The sequence below is a fragment of the Manis pentadactyla genome, chromosome 10 (assembly GCF_030020395.1).
Source record: "Manis pentadactyla isolate mManPen7 chromosome 10, mManPen7.hap1, whole genome shotgun sequence".
Taxonomy (NCBI): domain Eukaryota; kingdom Metazoa; phylum Chordata; class Mammalia; order Pholidota; family Manidae; genus Manis; species Manis pentadactyla.
In genome coordinates this window covers 92590061-92603093 of record NC_080028.1, presented here as the reverse complement: position 1 = coordinate 92603093, position 13033 = coordinate 92590061, and the positions used below count along the sequence as shown (strand labels likewise).

At 50.2% G+C, this 13033-nt stretch overlaps 1 protein-coding gene across 1 annotated transcript in view; it reads right to left on the bottom strand.

Annotated features, from left to right (window-relative positions):
• Positions 1–66: 66 nt before the first annotated feature.
• Positions 67–13033, bottom strand: part of CASTOR2 (cytosolic arginine sensor for mTORC1 subunit 2) — a 52958-nt gene continuing 39991 nt past the window's right edge. Inside the window, exons 3-9 of the mRNA XM_057487219.1 lie at positions 11790–11983; positions 10939–11071; positions 10310–10433; positions 9459–9569; positions 8940–9022; positions 1261–1355; positions 67–1172 (exon numbers count right to left, since the gene is read on the bottom strand). Of these exons, the coding sequence (XP_057343202.1) occupies positions 1107–1172; positions 1261–1355; positions 8940–9022; positions 9459–9569; positions 10310–10433; positions 10939–11071; positions 11790–11983 (806 nt within the window). The 3' untranslated portion in view covers positions 67–1106. The remainder of the gene's footprint in view (positions 1173–1260; positions 1356–8939; positions 9023–9458; positions 9570–10309; positions 10434–10938; positions 11072–11789; positions 11984–13033) is intronic.

Sequence of the window (13033 nt, the reverse complement as noted above, 5' to 3'; positions counted from 1 at the left end):
GCCCCCTCCCCTGAAACTGCTGCCAGTTGCAGCCTGGGCGCAAATACATTAAATAAGAAAGTAAAACAAGGTACGCTTTTCTCTATTAAGGCTCAGATATGCTGCCTCCCAGGTCAAGTACTCATGAATGCCACAGTCCCCAGAATGAGGGGCGGGCGGACAGGTGAGTTGGGGGCAGAGGCCTTCCACATCCCCTACAGGTGGGGCAGGGGAGGGGACAGGACAACGGGGGAGTCCTGTGCTGGTCTAGTCAACTGCTGGGGAGGTGGGGGGACCTAAGAAACCCCAGGCCCAGAATGCTGGGGATATTCCCACTTGGGGGAAACCGAGGCTCCACCTGCCCGAGTAGGGTCCAGGGAAAGCAGAAGGGACAGCTTGTGCCCCAGGCTGGTGGGTGTCCTGGGAATCCCTACCCAGGAGTGCTTGTACTGGGGAGGGTCTGGACAGGGCACCTTGGCAGTCTTGCTGGGAGTCAGGGCGCAGGCCCTGTGGTTGGCAGGTGAGGTTCTGGGTGGCACAGGTCCTCCCCAGCTCCCGGCCCCACCTATGCTGGTGGGAGCCTCACCAGCACATGAGCCAAGGGCCCCCACTGGCCTCCACTCTGTGGGAACCAGCCCCGAGCTGATGGACCGAGGCCAGCAACCACAGTATCCAGCCCCTGCCCTCACGGGGGCCTCCTGGGGATCCATGAGCTCAGCCCTGCTCGGCCAGCCCCCTAAGATGACCTGAGAATCAGAACCTCAGTGTCCTGTAGGAGGTGCCGGCTTCCTTCTGCACCTGCCCCCTGCTGTGCGCAAGGAGGGATGTGAAGGTGGGTCAGCTCACAAGCTCTCTGGGCCTCAGCCATCTTCTGGGGTAGCTGTGGAGGCAGGAGGTGGGGGTTCTCTGGAGGGTCTGGGGGTCCAGAAAGGCAGGGGACATGGGGAGGCCTTGGCTTCGGCCCTAGACCTGGCAGGGTCCGCAATTGGGGGTGACTCCCAGAGGGCCCTTCTTTGGGGGCCCCAGGGCCGATTTTCCAGTCTGTGAGAAATACTGCGATAAGAATCTTCAGGGTGGGGCTGGACCCCAGGCCTGGCGGGTGGGCTGGGGGAGTGGAAGAGGCCCTCCTAATGCTTCTCTGCTTGGCTGACTTTCAGGGTGCTGATGACGCCGGTGATGTTTTCTTCTGGTACCTGCAAGGGGCAGGAGGAGGCAAAGAGCTGTGAGCCCCTGGGACCGGCTCCCCTTGTCCCAGGGTAGAGGCCGGTGCTGGACACTCACCAGTGCGTGGTCGAACTTGAAAGTACTGATGTAGTAGGCGGGGATGTCTGCAGCAGCCAAGGGCTCGGAGATCTGCGCCACAATGCCACATTCATCTGGGGGCAGAGGTGGGACTGCATTCAGCCTCCCCGTGGCCTCTCCACCCAGGGTGCCAGCCAGCACCCCCTCAGATCTCCTTCTCCCTCTGCTGGCAGTGCCTGCCCTGCACCCACAATCTTCCAGAGTTCCCACCCCATAGAAGCCTTAGTGTGAAGGCCTGTCCATCCAGAAGCCTTCTCTAGTCCCTTTGGCCAGCAGTGAGCTCTCCACCCTCAGGGCTCCACAGAATGGGTCCAGCCCTGCCTGTTTCTAAGCCTCAGAGTCTCGATTCGTCCTCCCTGCTGCTTGGCGAGTTCCCTAAGGCAGGGCTGGAGGCAGCATGGCCACTGGGAGGACACAGGCCCAAGCCCTTTCTGGTGGACTCTGACTCCTTGCTAGCCAGATGACTGTGGTCAAGTCACTTCTCCATTTGCTCAGTGGAGTCCCCACTGGGTAACAGCCCTGCCCATCCTAAAGGCAGCGTCAGGCACTTGGCTGGGGCTGGACCATGATTTCCTTCTACTTCTAGACATCTCAAGAGAGGTGCTTTCTGGCCTCCCCAAACCTCAGTCAATAAAATAAGGCTGCCTTGGAGTTGCTTGGGGCTGGTCCTCCTCTCACTGCCAGCTTCCTCCCTGATTTGGAGGCACACGCAAGGCATCTTCCTACAGGAAGACTTCCAGGATCTGAGGACCACTCTTACCCACCAATACAATCCTCTCAAAGCTACTGGGTTGTTTCCCTCAAGGCTTTTGTTCTGATTTTAGTGATGATGCATTTCCCCAATGATGTCTCCAACTCAGGTAGAGAGTCCAGATCTGGTTACCAGCTCCCCACAGGTTTCAGAGGCCAGAGCCTAGGAGTCAACCCCACTGGTATCTCCCCTGCCTCTTCGCTCCCCAGTCCTGTAAGCCCTACTCTGGGCCTGTGCACTGACCCTAAAGGCCTCTCGAAGCAGGTCTCCTGCTTTCCACTTGGTCGGCTGTGGCTCCTGGGTGGCCCCGCAGGCCACTTTGGTGGCTGTACAGGCCTCGTGCCTACACATCTGGTGACCGTCTGTGCTGCTACATGGTGGAGAATAGCTGTGTCCTAAGATCCTTTAGCTACAGAGACAATTATTCTTATAAAAAGGGGTGGTGAAAGAATATTCAGAGAACTGTGTAACCAATCCAAACAGAACAATATTCGCATTATAGGGGTACCAGAAGAAAAAGAGAGAAAAAGGGATAGAAAATTTCTTTGGAGAAATAATTGCTGAAAACTTACCCAAGCGGGGAAAGGAAATAGTCTCTCAGAACTTGGAAGCCCACAGATCTCCCAACATAAGGGGCAGAAGGAGGACAACACCAAGACATATAATAATTTAAATGGCAAAGATCAAAGACAAGGACAGAGTATTATAGGCAGCCAGAGAGAGAAAAAAGGTCACCTACAAAGGATAATCCATCAGGCTATCATCAGACTTCTCAATAGAAACCTTACAGGCCAGAAGAGAATGGCATGATATATTTAATGCAATGAAACAGAAGGGCCTGAACCAAGGATACTGTATCCAGCATGATTATCATTTAAATTTGAAGGAGGGATTAAACAATTTCCAGACAAGCAAAAGCTGAGGGAATTTGCCTCTCACAAACCACCTCTACAGGGTATTTTAAAGGGACTGCTCTAGATGGAAGGACTCCTAAGGCTAAACAGATGTCACCAGAGAACATAAAATCACAGCAAAGAAAGCAGACCAACCAAATACTAACTAAAGGTAAAAAATAAAATCAACTATCCACAAAAGCAGTCAAAGGAAACACAAAAGAGTACAGAATAAAACACCTAACATATAAAGAATGGAGGAGGAAGAATAAGAAGGGAGAGAAATAAAGGATCATCAGACTGTGCTTATAATAGGTTAACAAGAGAGTTAAGTTAGATGGTGAGATAGTAAAGAAGCTACCTTTGAACCTTTGGTGACCACAATCCAAAGCCTGCCATGGCAATATGTATATATCTATCGATAATCACCCTAAATGTAAATGGACTGAAGGCACCAATCAAAAGACACAAATAGAATGAATGGATAAAAAAGCAAGACCCATCTATATGCTGCTTACAAGACACTCACCTCAAACCCAAAGATATACACAGACTAAAAGTGAAGGGATGGAGAAAGATATTTCAAGCAAATAGGGAGAAAAAAGCAGGTGTTGCAGTACTAGTATCAGACAAAATAGACTTCAAAACAAAGAAAGTAACAAGAGATAAAGAAGGACATTACATAGTGATAAAGGGGTCAGTCCAACAAAAGGATATCACCATTATAAATATATATGCACCCAATACAGGAGCACTGACAAATGTGAAACAAATACTAACAGAATTAAAGGAGGAAATAGAATGCAATGTATTCATTTTAGGAGACTTTAACACACCACTCACTCCAAAGGACAGTTCCACCAGACAGAAAATAAGTAAGGACACAGAAGCACTGAACAACACACCAGAACAGATGGACCTAACAGACATCTATAGAACTCTACACCCAAAAGCAGCAGGATACACATTCTTCTCAAGTGCACATGGAACATTTTCCAGAACAGACCACATACTAGGCCACAAAAAGAGCCTCAGAAAATTCAAAAAGACTGAAATTCTACCAACCAACTTTTCAGATCACAAAGGTATAAAACTAGAAATAAATTGTACAAAGAAAACAAAAAGGCTCACAAACACACGGAAGCTTAAAAACATGCTCCTAAATAATCAATCAATCAATGACCAAATTAAAACAGAGATCAAACAATATATGGAGACAAATGACAACAACAGCACAAAGCCCTTTCTATGGGACGCAGTGAAGGCAGTTCTAAGAGGAAAGTATATTGCAATTCAGGCCTATTTAAAGAAGGAAGCACAATCCCAAATGAACAGTCTAAAGTCACAATTATTGAAATTGGAAAAAGAAGAACAAATGAGGCCCAAAGTCAGCAGGAGGAGGGACATAATAAAGATCAGAGAAGAAATAAAATTAAGAAGAATAAAACAATAGAAAAAATTAATGAAACCAAGAGCTGGTTCTTTGAGAAAATAAACAAAACAGATAAACCCCTAGCCAGACTTAAGAGAAAAAGAGAATCCACACACATAAACAGGATCAGAAATGAGAAAGGAAAAGTCATGATGGACCCCACAGACATACAAAGAATCATTAGAGAATACTGTGAGAATCTATATGCTAACAAGCTAGAAAACCTAGAAGAAACGGACAACTTCCTAGAAAAATACAACCTTCCAAGACTGACCAAGGAAGAAATAGATAATCTAAACAGACCAATTACCAGCAATGAAATTGATGCAGTAATCAAAAAACTACCCAAGAACAAACCTCCCAGACCAGATGGATTCACTGCTGAATTTTGTCAGACGTATAGAGAAGACATAATATCCACTCTCCTTAAAGTTTTCCAAAAAATAGAAGAGGAGGGAATACTTCCAAACACACTCTATGAAGACAGCATCATTCTAATACCAAAACCAGGCAAAGACCCCACCAAAAAAGAAAATGACAGACCAATATCCCTGATGAACATAGATGCAAAAATACTCAACTAAATATTAGCAAACTGAATTCAAAAATACATCAAGAGGATCATACACCATGATCAAGTGGGATTCATCTCAGGGATGTAGGGATGGTACAACATATGAAAATCCATCTGCATCATCCACCACATCAACAAAAAGAAGGACAAAACCACATAATCATTTCCATAGATGCTGAAAAAGCATTTGACAAAATTCAACATCCATTTATGATAAAAACTCTCAGAAAAATGGGTATAGAGGGCAAGTACCTCCACATAATAAAGGCCATATATGACAAACCCACAGCCAACATCATACTGAACAGCAAGAAGCTGAAAGCTTTTCAGCTAAGATCAGGAACAAGACAGGGATGCCCACTCTCCCCACTGTTATTCAACATAATACTGGAGGTCCTAGCCATGGCAATCAGACAAAACAGAGAAATACAAGGCATCCAGATAGGTAAAGAAGTCGTCAAACTGTCACTATTTGCAGATGACATGATACTGTACGTAAAAAACCCTAAAGACTCCACTCCAAAACTACTAGAACTAATATCGGTATTCAGCAAAGTTGAAGGATACAAATACACAAAAATCAGTTGCTTTCCTATACACTAATGATGAACTAGCAGAAAGAGAAATCAGGAAAACAATTCCATTCACAATTGCATCAAAAAGAATAAAATACCTAGGAATAAACCTAACCAAGGAAGTGAAAGACCTATACCCTGAAAACTGCAAGACACTCTTAAGAGAAATTAAAGAGGACACTAACAAATGGAAACTCATTGCATGCTCTTGGCTAGGAAAAATTAATATCTTCAAAATGGCCATCCTGCCTAAAGCAATCTACAGATTCAGTGCAATCCCTATCAAAATACCAACAGCATTCTTCAATGAACTGAAACAAATAGTTTTAAAATTCATATGGAACCACAAAAGACCCTGAATAACCAAAGCAATCCTGAGAAGGAAGAATAAAGCTGGGGGGATCTCGCTTCCCAACTTCAAGCTCTACTACAAAGTCACAGTAATCAAGACAATTTGGTACTGGCACAAAAACAGACCCACAGACCAGTGGAACAGAATAGAGAGTCCAGATATTAATCCAAACATATATGGTCAATTAATATACAATAAAGGAGCCATGGATATACAATGGGGAAATGACAGCCTTTTCAACAGCTGGTGTTGGCAAAACTGGACATGCAAGAGAATGAAACTGGATCATTGCCTAACCCCATACACAAAAGTAAATTCAAAATGGATCAAAGACCTGAATGTAAGTCATGAAACCATAAAACTCTTAGAAAAAAACATAGGCAAAAATCTCTTGGACATAAACATGAACAACTTCTTTATGAACATATCTCCCTGGGCAAGGGAAATAAAAGCAAAAATGAACAAGTGGGACTACATCAAGCTGAAAAGCTTCTGTACAGCAAAGGACACCATCAATAGAACAAAAATGCATCCTACAGTATGGGAGAATATATTCATAAATGACAGATCTGATAAAGGGTTGACATCTAAATTATATAAAGAGCTCATGCACCTCAACAAACAAAAAGCAAATAATCCAATTAAAAAATGGGCAGAGGATCTGAAAAGACATTTCTCCAAAGAAGAAATTCAGATGGCCAACAGGCACATGAAAAGATGCTCCACATCGCTGATCATCAGAGAAATGCAAATTAAAACCACAATGAGACATCACCTCACACCAGTTAGGATGGTCAACATCCAAAAGACAAACAACAACAAATGCTGGCGAGGTTGTGGAGAAAGGGGAACCCTCCTACACTGCTGGTGGGAATGTAAATTAGTTCAAACCATTGTGGAAAGCAGTATGGAGGTTCCTCAAAATACTAAAAATATAAATACCATTTGACCCAGGAATTCCACTCCTAGGAATTTACCCTAAGAATGCAGCAGCCCAGTTTGAGAAAGACATATGCACCCCTATGTTTATCGCAGCACTATTTACAATAGTCAAGAAATAGAAGCAACCTAAGTGTCCATTAGTAGATGAATGGATAAAGAAGATGTGGTATATATACGCAATGGAATAATATTCAGCCATAAGAAAACAAATCCTATCATTTGCAACAACATGGATGGAGCTAGAGGGTATTATGCTCAGTTAAATAAGCCAGGCAGAAAAAGACAAGTATCAAATGATTTCACTCATATGTGGAGTATAAGAACAAAAAAAACTGAAGGAACAAAACAGCAGCAGACTCACAGAACCCAAAAATGGACTAACAGTTACCAAAGGGAAAGGGACTGGGAAGGATGGATGGGAAGGCAGGGTCAAGGGGAAAAAAGGCGGCATTATGATTAGCACAAATAATGTAGGGGGGGTGCATGGGGAGGGCTGTACAACACAGAGAAGACAAGTAGTGACTCTATAGCATCTTACTATGCTGATGGACAGTGACTGTAACGGGGTATGTGGTGGGGACTTGATGATGGGGGGAGTCTAGTAACCACAGTGTTGCTCATGTAATTGTAGATTATTGATACCAAAAAAAAAGGGTGGTGGTGGTGGAAGATTAGGGTCTGGAATGGTGCCTGTGAGTTGTGTCCCATTTGTGACATCAGTTTAGAAGGCTGGTGACCAGGATCTCATAAAATGACACAATGGAAAAGGAAAGGTCAAACATACAGCAAGAGTGAGTGTGGGCTGTGAAGAAACCACAGTTGGAGTTGCATCTGTGTGCGTGGGGTTACAGTGTAAAATGTATTTACTCCAAACTATAGTCAAAACAACACATAGAATCTGCTGATCTCACATCTTTCAGAATCGCCGTATGTTAATTTTCTTGCAGGGCTATGTACAGCTCTAAGCATGGCTCTACACCCTCAGCATCTCAGGAAGGCAGATCCAGCTGTTGCCTGCCAGGCGGACACTAGCTCTCACCCACTCATTTGCCTTGTTGCCCACCCATGAGGCCACTCAAACCAAACAGCCTCACAGGGATGTGCGGAGACAGGCCACTCGAGTTTCATCTAGCCGCCCTGCCTTTATTTCCCTTCCATCCTTTCTTTTTTTTGTAACTTTATCCTGAGTGTATGTTGGTAAACTGACAAGCCAAGCTGGGGATAAAAAGATAAGCAGGTACACATGTCTACCGGCCGCTTGCCTGGGTCTCCTCCCAGTGACTCCTGGCTGCTCCCCTCGCTGCTGAAGCTCTGCTGGTCCCCTCTACCTTCAGGCAGAAATGGTGACAGAACCGTTGGTCTGGCCTGGGAGGGGTGCTGCTCTCCCACACCTCCCTCCTGCTGGTACTGCCTGATCCTCCCCATCAGCCGGGGGAATATCTACCAGCTGGTCAGCTTTGGAGTAGATTTCCCTTCCTGAACCTTCTCAAGCCACCCAGTCCTTACTACAGCTTGCTGACACTTCCTGGAGTGCTCAGACTACCAAGGCAGGACCTACCATCATCCTTATTTTATTTTATAGCTCAGGGAACAGAGGCTTGGAGGTTAAGCAGCCTGTCTGGGGTCACACTGGTTTCCTCTGGCCTCATTTACTGCTGTGTTCCTACGGGCTACTGAGTCTCCACCTCCCCATGACCCTGCACTGGGTACCAGACGTAGGAGGGAGAAATGCTGGGGTCCATGGAGGAGGAGGCCCTGAGAGACAGGCTAGGCCCCAGGGCCACACCAGAAGCCTTCAGCATACACTTCCCAGCACTCCCGAGAGCAGCCTACGGTCCTGCCCCCAGGATGGCTCTGGCTTTGGCCTTGAAGTGAGCAGAGCTGGAGCACTGCTCAGTCCTGCTAGTTACTGTCCAGCTGCAAGCTCACCCAGAGAAAGGCACAGGCAGGCGGCAGAAGTGGGTTCCCTCACCGACTGCTTATCCCCATGTCAACATGTCCGGCTGCCTCCATGTCCTGTCCCAGGAGCAGGGCCCCCAGGGGTACAATACATGGGCTGTGTGTGAGTGTCCTGGTGCTCAGAGGCACGGGGCAGCGCTAGACCCCCAGCACCCCCGAGATGACCCCCATGGGGCTCACCAAATCCCAAGGGCTGTCCTCCAATCCGCACCATCTTCCACAGCTCTCCAGAAGCGCTTGTGAACAACAGATTACTAGGGAACCTGGAAAGGGAGAGAGAGAAAAATGCAGCAGGCTGATGTTGACTGTGTTCCCTTGGGCAGCCCTCGAGATGCTGATGCAGGACAAGAATGAGGGGCAGTCACCTGCTGCAGGCTGGGTTGGGCTCAAGGGCCCCAAGGGCCCCTCCTGAACCCCAATTCCCCCTCTCTGCACCCTCCTCATCTGGGAGGCAGAGGACAGGAAGGCAAGGCTTTGGAACAACTGCCCTTTGCTAATGCTGTTCAGGATGGCCTGCCCCAGCTCCAGAGAGGGAACTGACCCTGCCTTTGTGTCTGAGCTTCCCGCCCTCTGTAAGACGGGGCTGGCTCACCTGCAGTACAGGGCTGTGGTGGGGACTTATTAGGGGCAAAGGGGGTGCCATGACCACTGTGGAGCCCAGCACCCCCGGACCAAGCCTGCACCCCAGGGCCAGCTCACCTCTGCTGGGTCTGCACGTCCATCACCAGGGAGATGTAGCCCTCAATGAGGGAGAAGGAGAAGAAGCGGATGTGGCCACAGTCATCGCCGGCAGCCATGGGGTCCTTCACCCTGAAGGCCAGGAGAGCTGGTGAAGGGTGGAGTGGGGCCCCCGCCCCACCCCGACTCCACCCGGCCCGCCTGCCCTGCCCACTGGCCTCAGTAGGAGGCACTGGGAACAGCACTGGGCAGGGAGAGCCAGGACCTAGTTCTGGCTCTAATCCCACCTTGCTGGGTGACCCTGAGGTACTGTCCCCTCAGTCTCCCATTTGTGAGATGTGGAGGATTCCACAGCATTCACAGAGGTGTGCACCGTACTTCACAGTGCTGGAGACCCAGCCGGCCCTCAGTGTGGCTGCACCTGTCCCTTCGTGGGCAGGCTTTCTCTGTCCCTGTGTCGGCCCACATCTCAGGACACAGTGCGGTTGCAGCCAGCTCTCTGGCCATGGTCCCACTCTCCCCGGTGTCGGCTAAAACTCAAAATCTGCTCTGAGGACAAATGGAAAGCCTGTCGTTCACTGAATGAAATAACCCGAGTTCCTGGCTCCTCAGTGACCAGGCTTAACCTTGGAGCCCAGGGGGCAGGGGGGCACTTATTACATCTACATGTGCATCTAGGGCTTCCTTAAGTTTTGGGGTTCCCAAGGAAGGATGACGGCCCTCTCAGAATGGGGCTTTTGGCTGAAACCATGTCTTCCTCCCTCAGACTAGCTCCCAGGGCAGGTCAGAGTCACCCTCTTAACCGGGGCTCTAGGCAGAAGCATGTCCCCCCTCGGCCCTCCCTTCAGCCCCTCACCCCTGTGGGGCCCTACCCGTTAGAGTAGAACATGACGTCCATAAGGAGTGTGGCTACAGCAGGCAGTGTGTCTGGGTCCAGGCTGGTGACACAGAACCTGTTGCTCGGGCTGGACAGTGGGTGGATGACAGGCCTCTGGACTGTGAGAGAGCGAAGATAACAGGTGCTGAGGCTGGTGGACCAGCAGGTGGGGCAGGTGGCGGGCCCAGGAAGAGGGTTGGGGTTAGCTGGCCGCTGCCCTGGGGAGGCCCGGCCACAGGCCCTGAGAGCTGGCCCATGCTGCTTCTCCAGCCTTTATAACCACCTACAGCTCACCTGATTTTCCAGGCTCACCCCCAAGACCCCTGGGGCTTTGCACATGCTGTGCCACCTGCTTGGTTAAGCTCAATCTTCACTGCCTGGTTAAGCTCCAAATTTCAGATCCAGAGTCACTGCCTCTGGGAGGCCTGCCTAATGCCCTGGGTGCAGTCAGGAGTGGCCTCTGGCTGGGCCTTGGTAGCAGGGTCTGACCAAGGCTGTTGCACTGTGATATGCCTGAGAATGCATATAACAATTATCAACTAGTGCTCTGAGAATGGGTCTGCCCTGGGTCGTTAGGACCTGAAAACTTCTTGACGTCTCCCCTGCACAGATTCCCCAACTCACCCATCTTGGACTTCACAAAGCCATTGGTGATGCCAAGGTTCTCAGCTGCCACTGTCTCCCCATTGACAACCCGCAGAATGGTGAACTCTGACGACAAGGTGTGGGTGACGAAGGGCAGGTCCCGCTCGCGCACCTAGGAATGGGTAAAGTCAAGGACATGAGTGCTCCATGATCCCTGGATGGGGTGCGCCTAGTGGCACTGACCCCTTCACTCTGAGATTTTGCCAGAACCAGCTTCCCCTGTCCTTGCCTCCCGCTGTCTTGGGTGTCAAGAGCCTGGGAACAGGGGTGCATGCCCCTTTAGGAGAAACAGGATGATGCAGAGGGGAGAAGACGGCCTTGAGGGTAAGGAGGTTCATGCCCTCACTCCACCCTTTTGAGGGCTGTGCTCAGACTTGTCCCTGCTCCTCCCCAGGCCCATGCTCTTGAGGATGGCCATGACCCATGGGAGAAGAAAATGGTGGCCAGGAACTGCCACTGGCCCTGTGACCAGACATGCTACCCAAGGGGAATGGTAAGGGCGTGTGCAGCCAGGAGTCCAACCTGGAGGGCACCTCCTCAACATGCGCCCTCAGCCCTCACTTCCTGGTCTCCGGGTTAAACCAAGTATGGCCCATACAAAAGGCAGGTGGTGGGTGGGGCTAAGTGCACACCTGGAGCCCAGCCTGGGTCACAGTGACACTTGACCAATGACCCTGAGGTACCCTTGACCTCTCTCTGAGCTGGTTATGGAACAGAGGCCACAGAACTTAGCAGACCACGTCTGAAGGGTGCGTGCCCGTATACCCCAAGGGCCTGGGATGTGGAGCTGTAGCTTACCCAAGGGCCTGGGATGTGGAGCTGTAGCTTACCAGGATGAAGTCTGTCTGGTAGGTGGAGAGCATGAACACGGAGATGTTCTGGTCAGCCAGCGGGGCGATAACTGACTTGGCGATCTTGGTTACGCCAATGGGCTGGGAACTGGAGAAGCTGCCACCGCCTGATACCACGTTGAGGGCCAGCCAGGTGGCGTCCGCCATGCTCAGGTGCTCTGAGGTGGGCAGCTCTGGAGGGGGACACAGAAGGCAGGCCTGTGACTGATGGGCCCCAGGTCCCCAGGCAGGTTCAGAGGCAGGGGCTGGGGCTTGGTGCCAGCTGCATGACCTTGACCTGCCTTGGCCCTGGGTCTCAGTGCCCTCATCCATTAAAGGATGGGCCTGACCTCAAAGGTCCCATCCTGGGAAGACTGAGCAGGGAAGGCTGTTGGGAGATTGCAGACAGGCCAGGCGGCTCGGCAGGGTGGGAACCCTGGGGATACATGGCTTATCTGTGTCGGGCCCATTTCCTCAGCTGCGAACTGATGGGTGCCCAGCAGCCAGGAACAAGCTGTTCCCAGTTTCACTGCCTTCTGGCTGTTAGGTGCTGCCATCACCACCTCGGGCTGGTGGAGCACTCCCTGGGGTTTTCAAACTGGGTTCCCAGGAACCTTCTAGGGGGTCTGTAGGTGGGGAGGTCAGGAGAAGAAAGGGTGGGGGCCCTGGGATTGCTCTCGCTGCCTGACCAGGCCTGCACGTTAGCCTTCTCTGAAGAGCACACAGATACAGAAGGGCTCCTGAGGGTGCCACCTGGCAGGCAGGGACTGTCACCCAAGACCCTCTGGAGACCCCAGGGATCCTGTGGGTTGGCACTGGCAGGGGCTGGCACTGGAGGAGGCTCAGAGTGACAGCAAACTGCCAAGGCCCCCGGAATCACTCATGAAGACCCAGAATCCAAGTGTTCAGGCCATCCCTTCACCCCACCCTGCAGAGCGTGCCCTGTGGGGGGGCCTTGCACAGGATGCAAGTACACATGTGTGCATGTCTCCACAGACACATAGCACAGAGCTGTGCACAGGCCACACCTGGGGCTCTCCATGCATCCCAATGTCTGCTCAAACCCAGCCTGTACCAGAATTGCTATTCCCACTGTATGTGTGACAGACCAGAGCTCTGAGGGGACTAGTGATTTGCCCAAATCACGTAGGGCATAAGGTCCAGGATTCAAATTCAGGTCTGACTTACAAATAAACCCTCATGTTCTGTCCTGGGCACCAAGCAGGAAGAAGGGCCAGGTCCCC